The 27,940-nt window shown below is 25.7% G+C and overlaps 3 protein-coding genes across 4 annotated transcripts; 1 reads left to right on the top strand and 2 right to left on the bottom strand.

Annotated features, from left to right (window-relative positions):
• Positions 1-3,241: 3,241 nt before the first annotated feature.
• LOC112601814 (prefoldin subunit 3) lies at positions 3,242-5,199 on the top strand. The gene is made up of 5 exons (XM_025349604.1): positions 3,242-3,462; positions 3,556-3,680; positions 4,631-4,790; positions 4,869-4,981; positions 5,061-5,199. The coding sequence occupies exons 1-5, from the start codon at positions 3,403-3,405 to the stop codon at positions 5,146-5,148; spliced, it is 546 nt and encodes a 181-aa protein (XP_025205389.1). The 5' UTR covers positions 3,242-3,402; the 3' UTR covers positions 5,149-5,199.
• Positions 5,200-5,458: 259 nt separating this feature from the next.
• On the bottom strand, positions 5,459-16,682 carry LOC112601606 (nuclear pore complex protein Nup98-Nup96). 2 transcript variants are annotated; one of them, XM_025349311.1, is made up of 26 exons: positions 16,526-16,682; positions 16,171-16,380; positions 15,844-16,116; positions 14,811-15,031; positions 14,524-14,659; positions 13,798-13,974; positions 13,281-13,381; positions 12,928-13,210; positions 12,694-12,847; positions 12,507-12,627; positions 12,106-12,440; positions 11,871-12,046; positions 10,205-10,450; positions 9,726-10,135; positions 9,506-9,641; positions 9,282-9,431; positions 9,064-9,222; positions 8,292-8,344; positions 7,754-8,062; positions 7,269-7,671; positions 6,966-7,200; positions 6,479-6,883; positions 6,253-6,420; positions 6,068-6,168; positions 5,789-6,005; positions 5,459-5,695 (listed from the first exon to the last, which is right to left on the bottom strand). In XM_025349311.1, exons 1-26 carry the CDS (start codon positions 16,530-16,532, stop codon positions 5,518-5,520), a joined length of 5,364 nt encoding a protein of 1,787 aa, XP_025205096.1. In that variant the 5' UTR covers positions 16,533-16,682; the 3' UTR covers positions 5,459-5,517. The 2 variants fall into 2 exon arrangements, with proteins under 2 accessions (XP_025205096.1, XP_025205097.1); XM_025349312.1 differs by lacking the exons at positions 5,459-5,695; positions 5,789-6,005 and having other exon boundaries at positions 6,075-6,168; positions 6,252-6,420.
• A 6,064-nt stretch (positions 16,683-22,746) lies between these two features.
• LOC112601803 (uncharacterized protein F58A4.6) lies at positions 22,747-24,087 on the bottom strand. The gene is made up of 3 exons (XM_025349586.1): positions 23,684-24,087; positions 23,296-23,410; positions 22,747-23,150 (listed from the first exon to the last, which is right to left on the bottom strand). The coding sequence occupies exons 1-3, from the start codon at positions 24,034-24,036 to the stop codon at positions 22,854-22,856; spliced, it is 765 nt and encodes a 254-aa protein (XP_025205371.1). The 5' UTR covers positions 24,037-24,087; the 3' UTR covers positions 22,747-22,853.
• Between the last annotated feature and the right edge of the window lie 3,853 nt (positions 24,088-27,940).

The raw sequence follows: 27,940 nt of genomic DNA, 5'->3' as shown, positions 1-27,940 counted from the left end.
AATATTTTCTGAACAGAATGATTGTAATGTGTTCAATAATTATAGTATTAATTATTGTAAATTATTTTTTAAAGAAATATTTTAATATTGTTTCATATTTTTATTTTTATAAGTATTATTTTATTATAATTAATTAAAGGATAATTATTTTTATAAAATAGTAAAAAATATTTTATTTTTGATTACCTGTAATATTTATAATATTTCTACAAAATTATATTTATTTTAAATTAATACATTTTTAGTAATTATTGTTTAGAAATTCTAAATAATTCATTGAACATACCTATGATTTAACTAACACAATTTGCTTACTGAAAGTCTTTTCAATATTATTAATCTTGAACATTAAATATGTATTATGATGAGAATAATGCATGTTTAGTGTGAAAAAGATAGTTCTGCTTTAGTGTCTATGATTCAGTACCTATGAGCTATGGCTATACATTTTTTCCATTGCCTATAAGAAAATTTACTATTTGCAAAGAGAAGTTTTTGTATTTGATGGAAATGTAGTCTGTACATTTTCTAACTTGAGAAGACTATGAAGTGACTATGAATATTTCTAACTGATGATATGAGTTAAAACATGTAAACAAAGTTATACAAATAGAGAAAAACTGAGCTACTTCAATCATACTGATAATGCTGTACCTCGTGTAATGTGATGAAGGCATTTGATGATGTAAGCTAATATAATTTAATATTATGTTTTATAGTTGAAGCTTTTCTGACAATCAATTGACTGTTAGATACCTAATTAAGAATTTATGGTTCACCATATTCACAAAAATATAATTTATAATATAAGCAATTAAATACTAGTAATTAAAATTATTTACTTAAGAGAACGTCGCACCTGTATGTGTTGTCTCCATCTTACACACATACAACATCATACATTTTTGTTCGTCAGTTTCAATAGTGTGTTTTTAATTTTAATATTAGAGTGAATTAACCTTTTAGGTAAAAACATTATTTGTGTTCACTTGTTGATTTTTTATGATATTTTAATTTCTAAGTGAGTTATGAGTATAAAAAAAAAAATATAAATATTTGAAAATGCTCATAATTCACTTAGAAATTAAAATATCATAAAAACCAACGAGAGAACACAGATATATGATATTGTATTATCTAAAAGTTTGATAATAGGTCAATTTACTCTAATATAAAAATTAAAAGCACACCATTGAAATTGATGAACGAAAATGTACCATCTATATCGTACGTATGTAAGACGGGACAACTCATGCTGATGCGACATCCTCTTAATGTCTTAGATTTATCGATTATCACCTCTTAGAGCAGTAAAATATTTTTTGCTTTAAAAATAATATTTCAATTTTAAAAAGGGGTTTTTAGCTACAAATTTAATTCATAGTACTTTGAGGTGGTATTAAAAGTAAAATATTCCCAATAAGTACTTAGTAATTGGTGGAAAAACGAATTTTTATTCTAAACCAATTTTTGAAAAAATTAATTTTTTTATTTTAATATAATTCAAAAATGTATAACCATAGAACTTGAAATAGGTATTTACTAAATGTTTATTTTATCATTTTCTATATAATTAAGTACCTAGTATATGAAAATGTAATGAAATGATACAAATTTCCGTTTTTACAAGTTTGTTCAACCATACCTATATATTGAAAAATTAAGTATTTTCAAAAATCTTATCGACCGTTCTCTAGAATATGTTTTAAAGAATGTTAGCAACTTTTCAGAATTTAATTCACAATAACCCAAGTCTCACAGTTTTGTCACAGCCGAGACATGTTTGTACTCGGAAAGCAACAGGCCGTATGAATTTATATGGTGTAGCAGTCTTAATATTCAATAGATCAAGTTTTTCTGTACGATTTAAAAGGTTTATGTTTTTAAGCGAATGCTATTAAATGAATAAAATCTCTAAATATGAACTCTAATGAACCGCCGGTGTTCATTTTCAATGTGCAAGTAATATTTGACAATGTAATAATAGTATGCGAATTTCCGTTATTACAACATGTTAGTTCAATTATATATACTGTTGAGATGAGTATTTATTTTATAAAAACTTTCCGAAAATATAGAAATATTCAAGTATGAATATAAATATGTAAGTATAACTCATAAAACTATGAATCTCAAAAAAAAAGTCTGGTTTAATTTTTTTCGGAAATAAATACGACGTGAAAATTATTATAAGTCAACTTGTTTTCCGGACTATTTTTTTTAATTTTTTCAAATTATATATTATTCTTATACCAATTATATTTTATGTTTTTAATATAGATTATTTTTTGATATTATTATCAATTTTAAATTATATTTATATTTATTAATAAATCAAGATATTTTTTTCCGAAAAGAATCAAACCGGACTTTTTTCCGTATAATAATTTTCTCGTCGGACTTTTTTACCGACTCCCTACTATTCACTACTCACAAGTGGTGGAGTTTAGAAAATATGTACGATGTACCTATTTTATTTATAAAAAATTCACTTACAGAGACTAAAAATGAATACAAATACAAAATATATAATTTGATCCCTGATATCTTTGTTGTGCTAAGTTCACTAGGTAGTAGGTATTTCTATTTGGTGCAATATTGAGGTCAATACCATAAACCTTATTCTTCAACTAATAATAGGTACAAATTATTCAAAATAGTGATTTTAGTTTAATTAAGACTTATAAATAAATATTATTATGTAAAATGAAAATGGTTGGCACTAATTTACCGTAAATGAGAATCGATTTCCATTAGGTACCTACCTAGTTTTCCAGTTTATATTTTAATGCTATAATAAAAATATCTAAATAACATGGTTATGAAAAATAATTAATAATTATTAATTTAGATAGGTATATAGATATCTATATACCTATTATTTATGGGCTGTTCCCATAGTTTACAGACTATGTTATTAATTATTATACTATTTTAATATAGTCTGTGGCCATGTTAATTGTTATATACCTACATAAATATATAATAAATCCAACTTGCAATAATCTAGCTCCTATTTGGTTTGACCGTAAAGACTAAAGAGTTAAGCAGTTAAGTTAGTAAGACTGTTCAAAAATTGAAAAAGCGAAAAAAAAATAAGAATGAATAGGTATATGAATAATTATTTTCAAGATTTCTTATCGAAAAATTCATTTTTTAAAAGATAACACGAGATAGATATTGTTCTCTGATCTTCCATGCAATAATTTATTGTTAAATTTAAGGTTAGAAAATTTTGATAATTTGATTTTGATATTAGTTTTCGAAATTTCAAGTATTTCAACCCGACTCCCGAGTGGCGAGTACTCGAGATCGATGAATTTATATTTAGAGTCGTGAAATATCTTGCATACATTTTGAACAATTTTAGTATTTACTTAAGATATATTTAATTTTATAAGTATGGAAAAAGAAGGTAACAAACAAGAAAATAATCCTCGAATACCATCAGCAGTGTTTGTGGTTTGTGAATGTTTCAATTTTAACTGTTCAATCTAAATAATATAGTATGTAGTTAATATTTTTATAAATGCTAACAACATTTTTTTTATACAGGACGATGTAGATAAGTTTATGGAAAAATCAGAAAATAGTAGCGTTGAAGATGTACTTAAAAGATTGGATGAGCAACATAGCAAATATAAATTTTTTGAATATAATTTAATTACAAAGAGAAAAAGGTTAAGTATAACATTTTTATTGTATTGTTTTACTTAAAAAGGATAAAAAAAAAATTAACAATTTGGCAATTTAGTATTCTAAATATTGTCAACACCAATTATTTACTATAATATGTAATAATTACTTATTTTTGTAAATTAAAGTTTATGCCTGGGATTTTTTCTTCTAATGTAACATTTATTTTTCATATTAAGATATTTGCAGTAGAGATTAACATTGTATAATCAATTGATTTTTGTGAACCAATAATGTAGATGTGTTAGATGTTTTTTCTTCAATTTGAAATAGCTATACTATTATTCAGATTGTTCTTATAATGTTTATTTTCAGTGCTATATTAACTATTAGAGTATTAGACTCTCTAAATCTATTTATTGGCACTACTTCTATTTGAGTAAGGTATTATGATTATTTCATCAATTTAAAAATTACATCGTGTAGGGCGCTAAAAATTATTTGATTTTTTTTCTTTTTATTATATAGTAAAGTTTTAATTATGATATTTACAAATTGTAATTATCTAATAGATTAAATGATTAATTTATATCTATAATACATTTTAAGGTTTTTATAGTTGAATTGTTGAATTATTATTAATTATAATAATTGATTATGCAAAATCAAAATTGTTGCATCTAATATTGAAATAAAACACCTATCATAAAGTATGAAGAAGTGAATATTTTTTAATTTTAAAACATTATTTTACAATTTGTATTATATTATCTCAAAAATGTTCTGTTTTTTAAATTTGGCCATTAATGTTAAGACTTTATAAATAACTTAGACATACTCGTAAAATTTTGGTTTTGCATTGTGAAATTTTACTGTATTGCACAGTATAAACATATAGCATATTCTCTTAACTTGGTTAAAAGTTAACATAAAAATGTTGTTTTTAACATCAAGAATTATTTGTAAATATCTTGTATTTAATTTATTAATACAGATTACAATCACAATTACCAGATTTAGAAAATACACTGGAGATGATTCAAACAATGAAAGCTCATAAAGGACAACAGTTGAAGACAGACTTTTTATTATCTGATGATGTTTATGCCAAAGCTCACATACAAGCAACTGATAATGTGTATCTTTGGCTTGGTGTAATTATTATTTTTTAATAATTTAATTTTTGAATTAATCAATAAATTAAATCATAGATAATTATTTATTTATTATAGGCTAATGTCATGTTGGAGTATAATCTAGATGATGCCACTGAACTTATCTCAAGAAATATACAATTGGCCACTGATAACATGGGGCAAGTCGATGATGATCTAGATTTTCTTAGGTATATATATATTTAATTTATTAGTTTAATAAATAATGTTTGGTTTTCTTGTGTAAATTGTTTATACTTTTTTTTTCAGGGATCAGTTCACTACAACTGAGGTTAATATGGCCAGAGTTTACAACTGGGATGTAAAACGACGACAGGCAGCTAAAGCTAAACAATAAACATTTAAATTATTAATATGAAACGCTAATAAATGCTTCTTTTTTATTTAATTATTTATTAATTTAACCATTATATTATTTAAAAACAAAAATATTATTTTTCAAAATTAATCAGTTTATTAACATCTTTTAAATTATTCGCAAGTTTAAGATTACAGTTATTTGTATGTTCATAGTTCTGTCATATTTATGTTTAATTATAACTAATAAAATAACATCCAAAACAGTATTATTTTATACTATCAAAATAATAATTAAAAAAAAACTTTAATATGATAAAGTATATACAAAATATTTGTAATTTATTGAACTGAAATATTATAATTGGACATTAAAAAAAAATAATGATAAAAATACTCAATATAAAATTTATACATAATTCGATAAGCTAAGAATTAATTCTTCTGTTGTGTAATCTTCTGTTCTTGTTAACTTATTCAAAGGTAGAATTAAGGGTCTAAAAATCTTATAATTTGATGTTTCTACTTTTGATACCATTTGTCCAATTTTTCGAGTTATAAAATTAGACAATTCAGTTTTTATCATTCTAAAAAAAAAAAAAAAAACAATATTTAACGTAAAAGTTTGAAACTGTTGAGTTTACAATAGTTTCATATAATGTTGTGTATAATTATATTACCTTTCTTTAACTGTAGTTTCAGGCAAACTTGATACTCGATCACATAATATAACAATGAGTGGTATCGATTTTTCAATAGACATTTTACTTAGTGTCTTACTTAAATTTAAATATTCTAAAATAGTTGAACTATCTTGCAAGTTTGTTGGTATTGATCCATCTACTTTTGAACCATCTATTAACCAACTAAGTAAATGTTTTAGAGTTTTTTGGCCATCTTAAATGAAAATAGAAAAAATTAAAAATGGTAAAAATGTATTTAAAAAAAAAAATGTATACTTTTTTGAAGCAAATAGTTTGCAAATAAGTGATTTTTAAGTATATTGTGAGCTTCTTGCCATTGTTCAGCTTTTAAATAACAAATGGTAGCTTCTAAATATCTAAAATCAATAAATTTAAATTATAAAAAAACTGAAATAACTCAATTTTAACTTAAAACTCTTTTACAATGATTATAGCATACTTTTTTTTGAGTCACAGCCAAAATAGCCTTTGCATTATATATTATTACTTCTTTAACATTTAACTTTTCTATTACAAAGATTTCTTTGTCAGAAAGAATGATGTCATTGATATTGCTAATGGGTGATTCAACATTTCTTCCAATAACCTCTTCAACTAAACTTTCTCTCCTGGAACAAACAATAAATTGTTAATAAACGTTATAATCTTAAGACATGGATATATTACAATTGTTCATCTTTTATATGCATAAGAACAAATACAGCCCATTGCCACTGTCCATGCGATACCAACTGCGAAGCAAAATTTATATGTAATTGATTAGCATATGTTTCAGACATTTGTGTATAGCCAAGTGATTGTAATGTGTTGTACAGAAGCCAACTAAAATTAAAATCCATTGGATCTCGTGTATGTGTAAATGGATTTATAATTTTGTCCATTTGATATGCTGAATCGGTGTAAAGTTTCATTAAATGATAACAAACATCATAAGTAGCAAATTTATCATCAATATCAATAATTCCATCATAAGTCTTATATGGTTTGAAAGCATAAGCATCGTCGCTTTCAAATGAATTTTGATACGCATCTAGTACATCTCTAATAGTACTAGATGGAGGTTGGATGTACCTGTAATTTAATAATATATTGAATTTTAGAAAATGTATTCTGAGTTAATAAATAAACATAACCTATCATACATTATACATACCACATATGTATAGCAAAAGCTCTTATCCAGTTTAAATTTTCACAGACGTTAACTATTCCTTGATTGGAATCAAATAAAGGTTGACCTGAAATCAAGGTGTATAATTTGAGGTGATCAATATCTATGAACAGATCAGCTTTGCTGTTGAACCATTGCCAAAGTTGTCGTTGAATGCAACATCGGACAGAATTTTCACTTCCTAATTGTGCTAATAACATAGCTAAATTGAATTCATCTAAAACAATAGTAATGAAATTAAATAAATATAATTATTCAAAGTTTAATAATAATTATGCTACATACTATTAGAAATTGCTAAATCACAAGCTTCCATAATTTTATGTACTGAAACTAGATTTAATATTTTTTTAGAGACATTATTGTCAGCATTATTTGAATCGACTGATTTTTCTAATACATTTTCTAGCCAATCAGACACTGCCTGACGTCTAGCCATGTTATATACATGTTCTTGAGGATAGTCTTTCGTATACAGATTTTCTGGATCTCCCCATAATGCTTTAATTAACTCCCATACATGAGCATAGTGTTCTTCTTCAGGTAGTTCAGAGAAATGAGATAACAAATAACAATGAGAATGTAATGCATCAACTCCAAATGTTGGATAAAAGTACGGAATGTTGTTGTTTTCAGTATCACAGTTACTATTCAGCATACAAATTTCTAAATGTTCAGTTAATAATTCCTAAAATAAAACAATTTTATTATCAATTCATATTGTGAATTAATTTAAGTAATGTAAGTACATAAGTTATAACTTGACTTACAATGAATGTCTCTGTTTGAATAGGTGTAATAATTTGTAATTTCTGTAAAATTGTAGAAGAGTAATCATTTTTTTCACGTCCAGACAATTCTGTTGATAAATAGCCGATATCCAATCCTTTTGATGGTAAACAACTTCCTTTAGATTTAGTATTAAGTGTAATAAATGTTAAATTGCCTGACCAAGGAACTTTCATTGATAAAGTATTTGACAATGACAATTTACTAGACTCGCATGTGTTATTAAGTTCTATTTCAAATGGTAACCGAACATTACAATCATATATTAAATTGAACCGTTGAGTTTGAAGCTAAAAAAGAATAAATATAATAATTTATGTACAAGAAAACTACAGTAATCAATTAATTATTCAAGAATCAGAAATCAAATAGTGTAACCCACAAAACTAAAAATATAATTGTTTAAGTATACATTAAATAGATTAAGTTAAATTATATGAGGTATTGATTAAAATATAAATCAACAATGAATTAAGATCTTGAATAAGTAACATATATTAAAAATATTTATATACTTACTGGAGCAGTTAAAACTGGTTTTAATAATTCGACAACTTGAACAACTTTATTTTCTAAAAAATATTAATATTCAACATAGTAATTAGTAAAACTGTAATGGTGGTAAATTTAAATACAGTAAAAAAAGAAGTCATTTAAGTAAGCTAAATTAATTTTAAAAATGTAATAAATAATTTATTTTTATTAATCAGTCGATTAGTTTTGAAAAATATGAATATAAATTGAATAATTAAGTAAATGGAAGATAAGATGCACTGCTGTTCAAGATTGCAACAACAAGAGGGGAGGGGCTTACAGTAAAACGAGAGCCATTGTTTACACAATAAATGAAGTTCAAGGTACACCAGCAGTCATTTTCTAGTGTTTAAGACACAGACTAAATAATATAGTGATCAATGGTTATATATTTACTACATAATTTTTATTTTCTAAAGCAAATAACTAATAATAATAAAACAGTTAATAGTAAAAAAATAAAATAAACAATGAGATTAGTTTTTATTTCTATGCAATTTGAAAATTCTAATTGTACACCTTAGAAATCCTATTATACATATATGTACATGTTTAAAATCTTCAGTAGGTTATAAAGAATGTCAAATTTACAATAGGTATATACGAGAAAAAAAATAGGTAGTCTAGATCAAGTTTTCAAAACACATCAATGAAAATACAAGCATTTACTTCATATGTATAATAAAAACTATGAAACTTTGAGAAATTAAAAACTGCACTCTTCAATGATATTATGTCAATTATTTAAAATAATTACTTTGTTTTGTAATGAGAAATTTAGGAGACACTTGATTATCTACTGGAGCAATTAGAGACTTTGACTTGGAAATATTATCTTGAGTCTTAGGGCTAATCAAGCATTCAGGAATTGTTTCTAAGATTTTTTCCAACTTGTCTTCAAATTTATCTTTTTGTCCTGTAAGATAAATTCATTAATAAATTATGTATTTTTAAATTAAATTTGCACAATTTTACCATAAGTGTCATCATCTTGTTCCATCAGCTCTAATTCATTATAAAAAATATCATCAAATGAAGCTTTCATGCATTGTATTTTTGATGCCTGTAAATTCATATGTTGAGATAGCTGAGCAGTTACATTAATACTATTTTCTTTGTTTATGTCTAAAAAAAATAATATATTTCTAATTAAAAATCACCTTAAAATTTAAGAAAACAGATTGTTTTAGAATTCATACCATAATAATGCATGATATGTGAATCATTAGTTAGATCATTAACAGCAGAGAGCTGAAAGTTTGGTTTCAATAAATACTGATGTGGTAATTGAGCTCTATCGAGACCAACAGAAAGATCTAGTAGTGGTTTCATAACCTATTTAAACATGTTCAAGTGGAATATGAATAAAAACATCTTAATAGAAAATTCAAAAAAAAAAAAAAAATTATTTATATGTACATTTTGTTTTGGGCTAATATTTTCTGTTGATTTAATAGTTTTAGGTTTTTGTAAAATTGGTTTAGGAAGAGTTTTAGATTCAACACTACGATCCACTATGATTTCCTCGTCTTCATCATCGGAATCTATAAGAGCATATTTTGAGAAATGTTCAACATTAAACACCCAAGATCCTGTGTCTGCACGATAATCTACGAATTGAGTGTTTAATTTGGCACATGCTCTTTGAAGTTTAACGACAAAATTTGTAGCTGCAATACGATCAGGGTTAGTAATTGGTTGTTTCGTTGTTTTATCATTAGGCCAGACTCTATCTAAAGTAACAGTAGCTTTTCTATTTAATCCCTCCCCTAGCGGGGGTTTAAATTCATCATCTTGGTAAATTATAATTTCTCTATGTCTTATATGTACTGAAACAATAATACAATTTTATTTAATTATTAATTTTAAAAGACAAATTAAAACAATTATATTCGTACCTATAGTATCCAAGTCTAGACCTGCAACATTAAAACGATCGGGAAAATATACATTTCCGTAATCATAGCGTCCAATTGTGAAACCATCTACAAAACATAATCCATCATCATCCATTAATTCTGCCAATTCATTCATGGGCGGTATAGTATAATATCCAACACGTCTTAACTTTATTCCGGTAGGATGATCTTCTATTTCAGTATTGGAATCAATTGAAGGTTCTTGATTATCAATGACAACAGTATCTAAACCAGGTTTGAACACATTACATGAAATAATGTATGTTAATTTATAAATATAAATAAAAAAATAATTTGTATTTTTTTAGCCATAGTTAAGATTAGGTTAGGATATTTGGTTGTAGAAAAAAAATTCATATATCACAAGTTTTTAATTTTTTTAAATTTTAGTTTATCATAAGACTTATATTTATTGTAACTTGTATTAACTAATATTAGTTATCACTTATCAATAGAAAAACCCACTATATAGTTAATCAAATCAATTTTATTATCAGAGGCGTATCTAGGGGTGGGGGGGGGGAAAGGAGGCAACAAATTGTAAGACTTTTAAAGGGGCGCTGCGTTAGAAATTTAAGAAGCCTTTTTTTATCGAATGATTTTTTGTTTTAGGTAAGCCACCAATAAGTAAAAATTGATCAACTCCCCCCCTCGGAAGAAGTCTTTTTAATTTTTTTTTAGGGATAATATAAAAAATAGTACTGTATTATTAAGCTTGAAGGTTTGTGTTTAATCAATAATCTTATTTTTCTATCTATAGGTAATATGTAAAAATTTATATTTTTATTATTTTCTCCAAGTTGCCATTACATTTTCAGTAAGCAAGTAATGCTTTTGAATTTATTTTTTATTTAACAATACTTATATTTTCATACTTAAAGTTACTTGCACAAAAAGTTGCTTATGCTAATACCTTGGTCTTAAAATTTGTATTTGAATATACAGTAGAACCTCAATTATTTGGGGTAATGATGGGAAGGTCACACGGATAAATGAAAATCACGGTTAATTGAGACTTTTTATAATAATGAAATTTTAAAAAATTGATTCAATTTTAATTAGAAATATATATAATAATGTTATACATACATCCATAATATTGTATACAACAATTTATTAGGGCTTAAAATATGAAGTTATCGTCAAAAATGTCATTAATACGATTGTTGATATCGAGTATTATGTTTAAAAATTTTCGGAAGAGTAGGCACGGTTAATCGCAAACACAGATAATCAAAGTTCTACTGTACATTAAACTAAAATGAATTTCCAATATTTTTAATGATATTGAATTTACAATGAGTATTTTTTTGGTGTGTTATGATAAAAATTTTTGATTTTCAACTTTGAGGATGATTTTGGAAAGCAAATTTGATATGGTAAACCTAAACTAACCAACTACTAATAACTAAATAAATTGCTTTAATAGGAATATTACAAAACATAACATGAAATATACTTAGTAATACATTTCAAAAGTCTCCAATCAATATCTTTTTTATATTATTGAATTTAAATTTAACATATCCATTAAAGTGATCCATTCAACACTTAAAGTATAGCAGAGCAGTACTCACTTGTTTACTTTTTTTTATTGATTATACATTTATGTATCATTAAAATATAAAATTGACAATTTGCTTACCAGTAATATTATTTCGAGAAGTTTCATAGGGTTCTGTTCCTTTTGAAGTATTTAAATTGTTTTGTTTATTACTTTTTAATTGAGAAATTGTATTGTTTTCTTCAATTAAAGACAAATTAACAGAATTTGAACTATCTTCTGGTGAGACTTGTTTATTAGAAAAATATAACTCTAATCTAAAATAAAATATATTATTTATAGATTTAATATATTTTTACAAGTATTTATAAATTACTTGGCAAGTGGTTTTGTATGCATTATCATACTATTTCCATTACTTAATTTACTACTGTCATTGTAGTCTTTTTTTAAATTTAATTTCTTACAGCTCGATCTTGGAGAAACATTAAATAGTAGTGAATTATCACCTACTTTATCTCTGCATTTCATTGCCGGTGGAGATTCTTCAAGTCCGTCAAACAATGACTTACGATTAAATTGAGGGAAATTTCTACGAATTTGAGGTATTCTTTTTGGTGTTGGTATTGGAGAAACTTTATAACTACCAAATTTCTCAAGAGATACACTTTGTGATCGTACAAGAGATGAATCATCTACTTTTGATACATCCTAATTAAAACAGATATTTAATTTCAATAAAAATAAATGATCAAAATTATGTACTATTTTAAGTACCTTATAAAATCTTTTGAATAAAGGTGAATCACCATATGGCATTGCTTTTAATGTATCTAATTGTAATTGCATTTGGTTACTTTGTGTTACTTGATTGGTAGATAGCTGAACATTATTGGAACTAAATTTAAAATATTATATTTAGTTTCAGAAGCAATATATATTAATTTTTATCAAACTTAATTACTTTCCAAAAAGTCCAATTCCACTAGGTTGGTTACTACCAAAAAATGATGTACCACCTGTATTAAAATTACTCGTGTTAGATGATCCAAAAAGTCCAGTTCCTTGAGTTCCTTGTCCAAATAACCCTCCTGGTTTAGCAGCATTATTAAATACACCTACAGTTTAATATAAATTATGTAATTTCAATATAAATTAATTCCTAAATTATTATTTAGATAAAACTTATTTTAAGAACCTGTTGATTGATTTGTTGGTTGGTTAAATAATGATGTAGTTGGTGCTTTATTAAAAGCATTAGAACCAAATAAGCCACCAGCAGCTGGTTGAGCTGTTGATGTAGCTCCAAAAGCATTGTTTGTACCAAAAGCTGGAGTAGTCATTTGAAAACCAGTATTAGCAGGCTTACTTCCAAAAAGACCATTTGCACTAGTAGACGTGTTAGTTCCAAAACCAAAACCTGTTGTTGTTTGTGTTGATCCAAGACCAAATGCTGGTTTATTTTGACCAAATAAGTTGTTCTAAAAAAATGTTTACAATTTATTATAGAACTCAAAAGAATAAACTAAAATTTTACAAAGCAATAATAACCTGATTGGGTTGTCCAAAACTAGTTTGACCAAATCCTGTAGTTTGAGTACCAAAAGTTGAAGGAGCAGTACTTCCGAATATATTTGTCTGAGGTGCAGCAACTTAAATATAAATTTAGATTAAAATGTATTTAAAATACATAAGTATGTTAGATATATTTCAATAATATTAGGAAATAGTCCAGAGTTTAAAAAAAAAAAATACTACATATAATAGAACTTATTCAATTACAGCATACAACAATAGGCTGCTGTTTTAATTATGCTAGTAAGATGATTGCTAGCATAATTAGTGGTGTACAAAGACACAAATTACAAGCAAATAGACTAACTAGTATACTTAACACATTTAGGATAAGGAAAGAAAAAGAAATTTCTAATTATGAAAAAAGTGGATTGATTATAAATTAAAATTTTTAATATTATATTGTAGGTACATAACTTAATTATTTATCATATAAATAATTAAATAACTCATTAGAAGAATCTGATTATAAATTAATTTTTTTGAAAATTACCTCCAAATGGTTTAGCTGTTTGAGCTGTATTTGATCCAAAAATATTTGGTTGAGCAGTATTCATACCGAACGGTTGAGTAGATGGTTGAGTACCAAATGCCGGAGTTGTTTGTTGAGGTTTTCCAAATAAGCTATTCTGTGCACCAAAAACATTTGAAGAACCAGTGTTTCCAAATCCTATTTATTTTATACTAATTTTAATCCATGTATTTATATACAAGTACAATAGAAGTAAAAAGACTTTAATTCATACCTAAATTAAATCTTACAGTACCAATATATAATTTCAAATAAATGACAGTATGAAAACTACAAGTTTTTAGATATAGATACAATCTATCTAAAATTATCATACTCTTACACTTAATCAAAACAAACAATATAATAAAATAATTTTAATTTCATACCAATTAATAATAAAAATAAAAACATTATGGATGATTTACCTTAATCTGTAAAGGCTGAATTTACACTGTTTATGCTTTAATTTGATGAGATAAAATCATTTTGAAATATTTAAGTTTTTCAAATTATAAGCTAATAAAGCACTGTTAAGAATACTTTGCTAAGGTTTTTTTTTTTTAAAATATCAACCAAGAATTATGATTTACGAAGTAATGTTATTGCGCTTGTGTTTCATTCAAATTAAGTAATTATTTACTATATATTTTCATTTTAAATTGAATTTTTTAACCACAAATCAAAGCTTAAAAAAAATTAACTTGCCTCCAAGTGCAGGTGTTGTTGATGTTGTACCAAAAAGTGGTTTGTTATCATTTGCTCCAAATAAACCTGTGCTTGTAGTTGTTGTAGAACTAAATAATGTTTTAGGGGATCCAAAAATTCCACCGCCAACAGCACCCTATGAAAAAAATTAAATTTAAATTTAAGTTATAATATGTTAACAATTGTAGTTTAAATTTTTGTCATAAATTATAAACTTTTTTTAAAAATAGGAAAAATATTCAAAACATAAAATTATTTTAATTTTTAGGTTACCAGATAACTGTTACCTGTTGTCCAACTTTGCGATTTGCAGAATAATCTTCAAATCTTAGTTCCTCAAATATTTTTGACTCATATTCTTTCATAACAGTTATTGATTGATGTCTGGTATTAATTGTTTGATTTACACCATTTCTGACCATTGTATCAGTACCAGTCACAGGATTAAATTTTATGGTTGTTCCGCCAGTAGATGTTGCTCCAAATCCTGATGTAGCACCAAAGGTACCTGCAAAATATTTGCATATAATGAATAATATACATTTAAAATACCTTAAGTTTAGCAACTGTAATTCAAATAAATACTATATTCATTGTAAAAATAAGTTAAAACAAATACAGTATATTTAATATTTTTTATTATTAATTTTATAAAAAATTTTATTCGTACTTATTATAAATATAATATTTTGCATTTTTTAACATTCTTAGCTATAACTATATCATTATTTTTTTAATAAATGTGTATTTTTTTGCTAAATTTTAGATTTCAACTCGGATTTCAATGAACATTTAAAAAAATATTTTATTTTTGTTATTAGATTTATCATATGCAGATGCTTGTACATTCAATATATCAAGCTTACCATCATGCTAAAAGCCAACAGTAATACACTTAAAGGCAATGCCTATAGAGATTAATTGAAGGTGTCACAACTGATACAATTATGTAAATAGGAAATGATTAGTTTTATATTTCTTAGGTAAACTTATGAGTTTTTAAAGTTAAAAATTAGGGTTGCCATTTATCATGGTTTATCAAATTGATAACTAACTGACTAAATATATTTTAGAATTATTTTCTGAGCTTAGTGGCATCAATTATAAAAAAACATAATCAATTTTCTCACAAAAAATTGTGTTATTAATTATACTTCATTTAATTTACCAAAAATTGGAAGTTAAAACATTGATTGAACATGGGAAAGAAATAAAAACTTTCTAGACAAATTTTTACTAAAAATGTTTGTTTTAGATTAAATAAAATGTGGTAACTCTATTAAATGTATCCCAACCCTTATGATTATGTTTATGGATTACCAGAAGTAGAGGCGCCAAACATTCCAGTGCCTGCAGTGCTTGTTTGAGGTGTACCGAATATATTACCAGTTTGCTGTGCCACTGGTGTTCCAAAAGAGAATCCTGTTCCAACTGGTTTTGACTGTCCAAATGAAGTATTGGGATTACTAGAACCAAATAATCCACCTCCAGTATTTCCTCCCATTGAAGCATTTTGTTGGCCAAACAACCCTCCTGTAGATGCAGATGTTGCTGTAGGAGTTCCAAATAATGAAGTTCCACCAGTATTGAAACCTAATAAAATATTTTTATATTATCTTATCTTTTATAAATTAGCTAAATATTAACCTCCAAATGTTGGTTGAGCAGTAGGCGTTTGACCAAATGCAGGCGCAGCAGCAGTAGATCCAAATAAACCTGTATTAGACTGTGTAGTCTGATTAAATAATGATGTATTTGTTTGACCAAACACTGCAGGTGCTGTGGGCTTGCCAAATGCCGACTGACCAAATCCTGACGTGTTTCCGGCCCCACCGGAAAATGCACCCGAGCCAGAACCTATCATGATAAGGATAAAACAATACATAAATTATATTAGTTTATTTAAATATTATTAAGTTCACAGATTAATTAAATATAATAAAAGTTATAATTATTTTAATAAATTATTAATTTACGTACAATAATAAAGCAAACTACTTACCAAACATTCTAGAGCCCGAAAAACTTTAAATGTAAAATTGTAATTATAAAGTCATATTTCAGGAATACCAATAATAAAGAAATGTATTAAATAGTAAAAAACGTGAAACTTCGTCGAAACACCCGGAATGAAAAATAACTGAAATCTCAATGGCAATAAATTGACAACCAAATATTAAGTAATGCACTAATGCGTTATGTTATAACGTGATAAAATGTGTGATATGATAGAAGTACCAACATAACTAAATTATTTGATTCTTGAAAACAGGTAATAACCGTTAATCCATTTTATGAATTTTGAAAAAAAAAAGCGCTAAATTGTAGTACTAATAGCACCAAGTATATACATATATTGTGACAACATAGTATATTCAATACTAATAAGAATTTCAAAGAGCAACCAGTAGGTAATAATTACGATATTATGCATATTTATTATATATTTCATATGTATAGCTTATATAACATAGAAAATATTTATTACCAGTGGTTTATTTCAGGGGCAGATTCAGAAATTTTCCAATGAGGAAGTTCCATTAAATTTTACGAGTACAATATTTTTATTTATTAGTTTTAATAATTTGTACTCGCATAGCAAATATACGTCCAGAGTAAGTACATAAATGGTCCTATTAGGATGATCAGGACTATTCTCAGAGCTGCCAAAGGATACCCCTAGAATATTCAGATGTTCTTATTTTTATCCTTTGACCAAAAACAGAAATTTAAACAAAAATCATCTAATAATGAATCATATAATGATAAAACTAATCAAAATAAAATTATAACGAACATTAATTTTAAATTTGGATACAAGCGACTCGAAGAATTATGTTTTAAGGACTCTTCTGAAATCGTGTTTGTGATATTAAATAAAGTTAACGGATTCATGGACTTGTTTAAACAAAATAAAGAACTCGGTTAGATTTATATATTTGTTCATAAAAGTTTCTGCTAAAATTTGCTCTGCTGAATTAATTCAAAGCAAACATTTTTTACTAACAGAACTTATGTGTAATAAATTATTTGACCATTTAAAAATATATATACTAAATACACCAACTGAAAAAAATATTAATCGATGCAATAGTTTGAATACATTTTATAAAAATTGTTTAGTTGTATTTCAATCTATGACTACATTATTTCCAAAAACAGCGGAAGAAAAATTAAAGGAAATAATAGTAAGTAGTAATATAATTGCTTTAAATGGTATTTAAATTAATAGTAATCATAATAAAATTAATGAAGCTACAATGATTGAAATTAATAATTTGCTACAAAAAGTCAAAGATACTAAGTTAACAGAAGAATAAAGATCAAAAGAAAAAATAGTACCTAGATAATTAAAAGTATTGCCCAACTCATGCTTCTACCCGAAAATTTTAGAGAATTAGGTAACTGTGTATATCCAAGCGTAATAGATCTTGAATATGGAGAACTATTTTTACGATCTAATATCTTAAAAGAAGCTTATCTAAATGTAGAACACTACCTATATAGATGTTCAATTTTATCTTACGGGAAGATTTTATTGCTCTACTGCGAGAAGGTATACAGTTTTATAAAGAAACAATAAATGATCAACGTCAATATCGACGTCAGAAAAAAATAAATAATATACATATTTATAGTACCTAATATTAAATTTGAAAAGAAAGATGATTTTGTTCATGATAAATATGGTTACCTATCAAGTAAACTTTGAAGAAAAAGAAAAATTAAAAATCAATTTGGTAATAGCAAAACGATTTTTTGGGTTCTTTATTGCTATTTTCTGGAAATGATTTTTGGAACTTTTTTTATGGGTATTGTTTTAGAAAGAAAGATTGGGATTTTAACACAAGGAAAAATAATAGTGGAATTATTAGAAGATGCACCGCCTTTATTTAATGCATCTCTTATCATGGTAAAAAATGAAGTAGGTATTCTTTGAACCATATAGATGCTCAATACAAGTATTAAAAATATTAATAATTATAAATTCCCAATAGAAAAATATATAATATCAACTTGTACTAAGATAGATTATCCATATAATAATGAAAATTTACCTAATAATAATTACAACTACCTGAACTACCTATGTAATTGGTTTTAAAACTTTTTTCAAAGTTCAGAATGATGGTAATTGGCCTATTAAAGAAAAGCTAGGACTTGATAAAATGTAATATGGAGCATTTAGAGCAGCATTATTGACACAATAATTTACAGTTATATAAGAGCCACTTGGAACTGGTAAAACGTTCATTCGACTGAAAATTATGAAAATAATAATAAATAATTTTTTACGAAAAAATTCTCACTAAACCAATTTTAATAATAGCTACACAAATCATGCTTTAAACCAATTTCTGAAAGATAAATTGGATTTTACAAACAAAATTGTTAGAATTGGAGGTCAGTCCGAATCAAAATTTATAAAAGAATACAGTTAAAATAATATAACTCGTTTATACAAAAGATCTGCAACTATTAATATAGCTCTAAGAAATGTCTAAGATGAGCTAAAAACTATTATTATTGATTCTAAATACTATTTATAATCAATGCTATTATGTATAATATAAAATATTTTATAAAGTGTAGTGAATTTGTTTCAGACAATGCTAGAATAGGTATTTGAATTATCATTGTTGAAAAATTACATTCCTAAAAAATATTATTGTTTTTTTTTAGAACAACTTTGGATCTTCTCTATTGGTTATTTCAAGATTTTGATTATTTTAGTGTAGACCCAATTGGGTTTATAACTGGAATTAATAATAAGTTGATAAAAAGTTTTTCATTCAGAAAAGATGTGACAAATTAAAAAAGAAGTAGATGAAGATGATGAAGCAAAGTTATATGAACTAGAGTATTTAGATTTAGAACTTAATTATAAAGATATTGTTATTTATAGCATAACATTGGAAGACATCAAAGAAGCTTGCTTAGATCTGATAATGGAGAATATCAAATATAGATATATATTTTTTAAACGAATTTGAAGAAGCCAAATTTAACTTTGGTGTAATGCAAAGTACATATGACTATTTTCTAGATGTGTTGAATATGGCTGATACTGATATTGAACTATCACGATAAATTAAAAATATATATTTATTAAATATTTGAAAAAGACGGTCTTTATATTTCCATTGGGAGGAAAAAACAAAAGAGTTGTGTTTGATCCAAAAATAAGAAATTATGAACAAAAGTATAGGTAGGTACTTAAGTTTATAAACAATATGCTGAATTAAGAGAGTTAGAAAACGTAGAGCTTATAAAGAATATTATGCATGTTATAGCATTAACTACTTTTGACGCTGCTAAACACAAAATAATGCTGGAAGGATATTAGAATCACCAATTGGTAAGATTTAAGATTTAAATTATTAACTTTTGAATAATCTGCGTTGTTTCATGTTTGAGATCACATAACTGTGTGCATGGGGTAATTTTTTCGTTGAAAAAAAATAGTATAGTATTTTTACATATTAGGTAGGTACCTATACATTTTATTAATTATCTACTGACTACCAATCTATATTATAAATGGGTAGATATTTACTTTAATGAAAATATATTATTTATCACATAATTATATAGTATGTATTCTATAAATTAAAAATAAAGAAGATATATTTTTATATTTTCATGATTTTATGATAGTGATTGTAGAATAGTATCTATGACTTGAATCGTAAAATTATCAAAATAAAAATAAGCATGGGGTAAATACTAAATAATTACCCCATGTGCATTATCAATGGTTAAATCATTTTTTTAAAATCAATTTTATAATTAACTTTAATTTTTAATCGTTGTTGAAGTCTGAAGAAGCTACTGAGGTTTTAGAAGCACTTATAGTCAACATTTAATTTTAATTGGTATTTATTATTTATATTATGAAAATAAAGATTCTGCAAATTATGAGTATAATTTATTATTTTTTATATTTAAGGTGACCATAAACAACTACGACTTAATAATGCAGTGTACAAGTTGGCAAAAAAATTATAATTTTGATATTTCATTGTTTGAAGTGTTTGAACGTACCTATGGTCAATAATGAAGTACCTACCTTGTTACACATTTGATGAACAACGTAGAATGCGCCCTGAAATAGCGTCTCTAATATATCCATTAATATGCAATGAATTAAAAAATTATATTTTAGTTTATAACAGAGAGCATATTCGTGGTGTTACCAAGGATGTATTTTTTCTTAATCATAATATTTAGGTATGAAAATGAAGTATGTCATAACTTATAACTTATAACTGTTATTGTGTTCTATCATAATATAATTAAATTAATATAATTTGTTCGAGTATTTAGGTTGAGGAAATTTTAAGCCGAAGTAACAATTATAAAGCTAGACTTTTAATTATGTTTGCTAGGTATTTAATTTTACAAGGATATACAACTGATCAAATGACGATACTAAGAACTTACTGTGGTCAATTAGTAGTAGGGCGTGTGTTAAGCCCTGTGTAGGTACCATGCAAAGTAATTTAAAAAAACAAAAATTTTCATTTATTACTAATATACCTATTTCATTTTAAGTTTATTATTCCTACAATCTAATGGATTTAATGTTATCTTTAAATTATGATTTATTAATTTCTGATTTTATAAATAGGAAAATGTGAATGGAAGTGTCCACATTTAAAATGCACTAGAAAATGTCATGAATTATATAATCGAAAACTTTATTAGAACCTTCAAGTTATATTGAAATGTAGGCATGGATGTTTAGGTTTTTGTGGTGAACCATGTACTCCTATGCCGCATTTGTCAAGAAGAAGATTTTATTACAATAATTTTCGGCAATGAAGATAAACCAAATGCAAAGTAAATTTGAAAGAATATCTATGAAGTGTTTGTATTTTTTTTTGTTACAAATTTAGAAAGTTTAGTGTTATTATTATTTTCATAAATTAAACTATTTACTTTAAATGATTATTTATTTGTTGATATTATAATAATTTGATTTGACATAAAAGTACATTCCTAAACAATATTGTTACATACTATATTGTTATATTAAATTTTTATAACAAAGAATATAGGCTTTAATCATAGAAATTTTTTTAATCTGTTATTTAGTTGTGATTTTTCTGTACCTATATTATTTTAAACTTTTTAGGTTTATTTATTTAGAAGAAGTAAACACTGTATTGAATTTGAAGCTTTAACAAAATGGATGAACCAAAATGATGGAAAAATGTTTAAAATAGTGTCCATTATGTAAAACACCAATTTTAAAAACCCAACGTTTTATGAATAAAGTAAGTTATATTAGAAGATGTATCATAAATAAAAACAATCCAGTATGGATAACTAGCTGTAATTCGTAGCAAAATGAAGATAATGATTGATTTTTAAAATCTTTGGACAGAGATTTTTTTTAAATTATATTGGTTATAAAAATTCTAATATCAAGCATTTATGGAATACATTTTGTAAACCTTTATTAGGTTTATGGGAAATAAACATTTAAAGTTGACTCTGTCTACTAATGATATTGAATCGTCAAACTTTGTTATTGACTTATTTAGTACTACCTACTTTAAAGTTTAAAAACAGAATTAAAGAAATTAATGATGTACAAAAAAAAACAAATTATTATTAATCACTTTGTTTAGATTCTTTCTGTTGCTTTTATTTATGCGCAACAGTTATCAAACCAGCAAAAATTTGATATAAGCATGGAGATGGTACATAGTTTAAGGATTTTAAGTTTATTTGAAATCACGTCCAATATAAAATATCAGATGGTAGTTAAAATGCAAACTTCTGACACAAATGAAATTTAAAAAAAAGTAGATGGAATGGAAATTTTTGTTGTCATGCAATATGTGTATACTTTAAGCATGGATCAGGATATACAAAATTTAACAGAAGAAATCCAACAAAAAATTAATGGTCTTCCTTTAACCACCAACAAAGAAAGACAAATAATTCATGCAGTTACGTTTTCCAATTTTGAAAAAGGAATAAAAGCTCAAGGACATTGGCTGGATATTATATGCCCAGACTGATTTGATAAAAGATTTAAAGCTGAGTAGTTTAATGTTGATATTAGTATTTTTAGTAGAAATAAATATTTTGAGTAAGTGTAATTGAGCGAAAGTTTATATTACTAGAAAATATTTTATAAATATAATTTATATTATTGATACTAATTAAAAAAAAAAAATGAATAGGCTGAAAAATTAATAAGTAAAAGATCTTGTTTGGAATTGTTTCTTATTGATAATACTTATTATTTATATGAATATACAAAAATAAGGCAGGAATAGTATAAATATGTCTCTTTAATTTAATTCAGTTATAATTTATGACTTGATGTAAAAATGTACTATATTTTTTTTTTTTAAACATTTTTTTCGATTCCATTCATAACGTAATTTTGTCCATATACCACAACACATTTTGATAAGTCGCTCATCAACAACCAATTGAGATTTGATAAACATGTATTGATTTTGAACAATAAGTTTAGCTTGTTTATAAAAACCACGTTGCATGAGACTAATAGCAGCATACAGCTTACATCGTGCAGCAGTCAAAGGATCACCAATTCGCATTGCTATTCTTAATTGTTGTAAAGAAATATTTCCTGCAACAATTGCCTAAAAGTAAATTAAATATTTTATATTATTATGATATTTTCATTTTTGCAAATGTTAGACTCATGCAGGATTAGACATATAAATTAATTAGAAAAGAAGTTATATCAAAAATAGAGTTTTACAAAGATATCAAAATTTTACTTACACAGTGTTCTGTCTGATCACCCAATGATGAGAAAGCTCCACCGAGAGTTGATAACCAAGCCATTATGTTTTCAAGCTCTCTGTATTCAGTATCAGTTTTTTCATACAGTTCACACCTAAAACAACAGTTAAGTTTTTTAAAGCAATAAACAATAAATAGTAGATGATTATTATGTATTACGTATAAAAAGTATTAGGTATATGCACTTTTTTATTTATCAAAATTAATTCTAGGTAATTTAGAATGATGGCAACCCGGCACCTGAAGTACTACTTCTTGGTCTTACCAAGTGCCAAGTGTATTATGTTTCAAAAAAATAAAAAAAGATTGACAAACATTGGGTTTTTTAATTTTTTTTTTTCAAATGTTTTGAAAATAATAATTATACCATGTGTAAGGAAGTCTATATTTCTCTGGTGTAACCAGCTGGACGTCGTTGAAGCCGACTAAAATGTTGTTATTGTCTACCGACGCAACACTGTTCATGTGTCTTACGACCGATTGTTTGAGTAAGTCACTGTTCTCCAACGTCTTGATGATGAACTCCAGACGATTGGCGTCCATTACCGCGGGCATAGGATCCCGAGCACCGTTTAGACCTAGCGAGCATAGTTCAGCCGACATTCTGAACGGCAACTGGTCAATAGTCGTGTACAGGACATATTTTCGGTTGTGTTTAACTATTAGCAGGCAGTCCCATAGTTCACCATCGACGAACACCCGAAGACAACACACTCGCATTGTGCATGTAACGAGAAGCCTTGAAAGCCGAAACGATCTACGATGGACATTATTTCACTAACAGCAGTGAGTATTTTAAAAACAACAAAGTCTAATTTAAACACTGAATGTTATGTTTTATACTTTTATAGTGTAAAATCTCATTAATCATTATTATTTATTTTATCATCGACTCTCGTGCGCGGGCCATTCGTGGTTGTGCTGATAAATTGATAAGAGATCTCTGTTATCATCCAGATGGATATATATATTTATATGTCGTACTCATAGATATTAAAGAATGCTTATAAAATAGCACAGAATAAATGAATTGTAAATAGTAATATATATTTTATGGCTGTACTGCGGCAGGACGCACAAACACATCTTAAACCGTGGTAGTAAGTAACTTGCTTATTGAATTATGATTTTAAAAGATTTATGGATTTAAATGATGTATCGTGTGACATATATGTAAACAACTAGATAGCGCCGTAACGTGGTTTAAAACAGCTTTCTGATTGTTTATTATTGCCATTTTCTGATTTTGTGAATAGTGAATACCTAATCATGAATTGTGATTGATTAATAAATTATGGTTTGCTGTGCCAAGGTTTATAGATAATATTATTATTTACTATATTTAGTATTAAAACTTGTTGTGAAAACTTTATACAACCCGAACTCCTCCTTCAACTAGACAGTTTAAAATAATTTTAAGGCCCCGCAGCGTTGATTCCGTTCTATAAACGTTCTATATAGGTACTTAAAAAAAAAAAAAAATGTGTTCTGCAATTCCAATTTTATGTTCAGTTTTTGTAGTAAGTTTAAATACTAGAATTAATTTACTTATTATAAATCATAAGGATCCAATCTAAAATCTAAGACATTTTTTCCTTAGACCTTTCAGCGTAACCATTAAATATTTTCAAGTAATACAAATAATTTGTCATCTTATCTCGTCACTTTGATAATAAATAATAATAGAAATTACAAATAATCAAGTCTTAAATAGTAATTTCTTCATTACTGAATCATTAGTAATCTTAGTAATGAGATAGGTATTATACGCTACACAGGAGCGCTGAAATATAAAAATATATCTTTGGCAAATCATATTTGACTATCCACCCACCCATCTTACCGAATTATTAATATTAATAATATTATTATTATTAATTATTATTTCTTAGTTGTATTTTAGGAAGCAGTTATAATATAGATATACTATATATTATCTTTCTTGCAGTTATCTACAGTCTCTTAGCTACCGCCCTACATCAATATAGGTTTCGGCGCCATTGACGGGATAGCTTTTCAAATATGAAATATAATCTCTGTTGTCAATAATTTTATACCGTAATATTTTTTAAAGATGTTTATCTAAATCAGCAATTTTTTTCAATTTTTTTGTGGACTTTTCTCTACTTTTAATTGGGAATAAAAATAATCATGGCCAGATTGAACTTTTTTTAAATAATTAATGAAAGCCCAGATTGTTAGATGTTAGATTACATACTTTTATTTAAACACTAAGTTATTCAGTTACGTGTGATTATTTTTCATATTTTAAGAACTCGAAATTCTATTATATATCTAGCGAAAACATGCTTGATGTCTACCTCTATCATTTCTATTTAGTCTATCGATATAGCTGTCTTCGAATCATTCTAATAAATTATGAAACTATTCCATTATATTATCTACTGACCTATAATATACTAATCTAGGTACTGTACGCGAGTTGTGTGTCAGATGAGAATTTGTCGTCATGATTGTAGTTACAATGAGTATAAGTCTTATAATAAGATGAAGAAGTAAAATCTAATATGATATATCAATAACACCAGTGGAAAATGTCCCAATGACCTTATATGTTGAAATGGCTCGCAGCGAAATATACTCTTGGCGAAACGGCCACGACTATTTATTTCTATGTTCCATTTTGAAATCTAAAAGGTAAGAACATAATTTACTATACAAAATTGGTAGTATATATGATTATATTTAATTAGCTTATTATACTTTTATAACCTTTAAACTTTGAGTTACTTGTAATATGGTATTTTTGGATAGTGTTATTTTTATTTTTCATTTGTTTACTAATAGGTAAAATTTAGTTTAATTAATAATATTTTGATGTCTGACGAAAAGCTGTTTTGAGTTTTTTTTTTATAAGTAGAAGTTTTAATATAAAATACGAAAAATATTAGAAGGTGCTAATACCTTTGAGATAAGTAGTCCTCTTCTCTAATTGTATCTATGGCTATTGGCTATTACCTATTTATTCCATGAAGCTATTCCATAATATTAAAATATATAAAATTTACATAGGTTTTATGGAATACAGATATAAATTTATAAGTCAATAATAATAATATAATATATTATGCGATATTTTTTGCATATATTTTATTTTTATTTCAACCTATCTATTATTACTAATAAAAAAAATAAATTAATTGTGGTAATGATCCTTATTAAAATTAATATGGAACGTATGGATTTAAGTTGTGAGATATTGCAAAAATTTCAAATATTAATAAAATTTAAGCATTTATAAAATATTATCCTCAGCAAATTAACAAATACCTTTCTTTGCGTATCAAATTATACACTGTATTTAGATCTAAAACTAAAAACAATAAATGTGGAAGCCAAATCCTATCATGAAAGATTTCACAAAATCACAACCAACTAGGTTCACATACGAATTTGCTCATAAACAATTTAGCCCTTGATACTATACCTGGTAATCACAAAAGACGTTTAAAACGTAAGTGGTATCGAGATCTTTTTCAAGATAATTAAAAAAATCAGATTAATTTATTAAATGAAAGTATGTGTCATTAATGTATGGCTCCTTTCTTCAGCTTGGTTTGTCATCTCATGTCATAGATAAATTGTATACTACATTTAATAAATAATAATAAAAAAAACTTATGATAGTATTAATAAATTATAAGAAAAAGTAAGGGCTTACACCGTCTCTGTTCAGAATCGTTTTTTGTATGTAATAATTTACCATTGAATTAAATTTTAACATATCTATTACAGTGACCTACTTAATGATGAAACACATTTAAAACCTACTTATGTTATATGTAATAATACAACAGAACAATTTCCGTGGTTTTTTACTTTTTAAAATTATACTTGTAAGTCGTAGTATAATATAATGTATATGTAAGTATATAAATATAATGTTGGTAATTTTTGTTTCGCTTTTCCTTTCGAGTTAAAACGTATTTATCACAAAACAGTATAGAGAAATACCAAATAGTAAATACACAATTGGTATACATTTTGATTTTTAAACGCTCAAACAATGTGTAATCATATCCTATTATTATTATAATTTAGAAATTATAACATGTGTGTCGTGCATTACAATATAGTGGATGTGTCGTTTGTTGGAGTTGTGATGAGTTTTTCTTGAAAGAAGTGTTGAAATGTTCCTTTTTATTTAAGGAAATATACACAACCATAACCACACTGTTATATTTCTTAGTCAATAAATTTGTTAATCTAATTATTATTATGATAAAGTTGGTCCTATTTGGTTATATGATTTTTCTTAAAAATATTGCATTTACGTATTACGTGCTAAATATGTTAGTGATTGTACTGAATGTATTTATGCTGTTATGGGCCTTGTAAGAAATTGGTTAATCGTAATGCTAAATTTTAGTGGTCAATATTGAAAAAGTTTGAATTGTGTTCAATGTAGAATTAATGGTGGGCCAAGTAGTTGAAATATTAAAATATAATAAAACAAAGTAGGTAGTATATTATTAACAATTAATTTAATAAAATTTCATAAATTAAAAATATTATTCTTAATGTTTTGTACGATCTATTTTTATGGTCATAAACTAAATTTATCGAAATTAATCTGTATTAAATATTATATTAATACAAAACG

The sequence above is a fragment of the Melanaphis sacchari genome, unplaced genomic scaffold, assembly GCF_002803265.2.
Source record: "Melanaphis sacchari strain LSU unplaced genomic scaffold, SCAv2.0 Contig7_pilon_pilon, whole genome shotgun sequence".
Taxonomy (NCBI): Eukaryota; Metazoa; Arthropoda; class Insecta; order Hemiptera; family Aphididae; genus Melanaphis; species Melanaphis sacchari.
Note: the sequence above shows the minus strand (reverse complement) of the source record. Positions and strands in the feature narration are given on the sequence as shown.

Coding starts and splice junctions, on each gene's coding strand:
- LOC112601814 (XM_025349604.1), top strand. CDS start 3,403: ATGGAAAAAGAAGGTAACAAACAAGAAAATAATCCTCGAATACCATCA. Junction 3,463..3,555: donor TACCATCAGCAGTGTTTGTG/GTTTGTGAATGT, acceptor TTTTTTATACAG/GACGATGTAGATAAGTTTAT. Junction 3,681..4,630: donor TTAATTACAAAGAGAAAAAG/GTTAAGTATAAC, acceptor TTATTAATACAG/ATTACAATCACAATTACCAG.
- LOC112601606 (XM_025349311.1), bottom strand. Junction 6,884..6,965: donor GCTTTTGCTATACATATGTG/GTATGTATAATG, acceptor ATTAAATTACAG/GTACATCCAACCTCCATCTA. Junction 6,006..6,067: donor AAACTATTTGCTTCAAAAAA/GTATACATTTTT, acceptor TTTTCATTTAAG/ATGGCCAAAAAACTCTAAAA.
- LOC112601803 (XM_025349586.1), bottom strand. CDS start 24,036: ATGCGAGTGTGTTGTCTTCGGGTGTTCGTCGATGGTGAACTATGGGAC. Junction 23,411..23,683: donor TATAGACTTCCTTACACATG/GTATAATTATTA, acceptor CTGTTGTTTTAG/GTGTGAACTGTATGAAAAAA. Junction 23,151..23,295: donor GTGATCAGACAGAACACTGT/GTAAGTAAAATT, acceptor ATTTACTTTTAG/GCAATTGTTGCAGGAAATAT.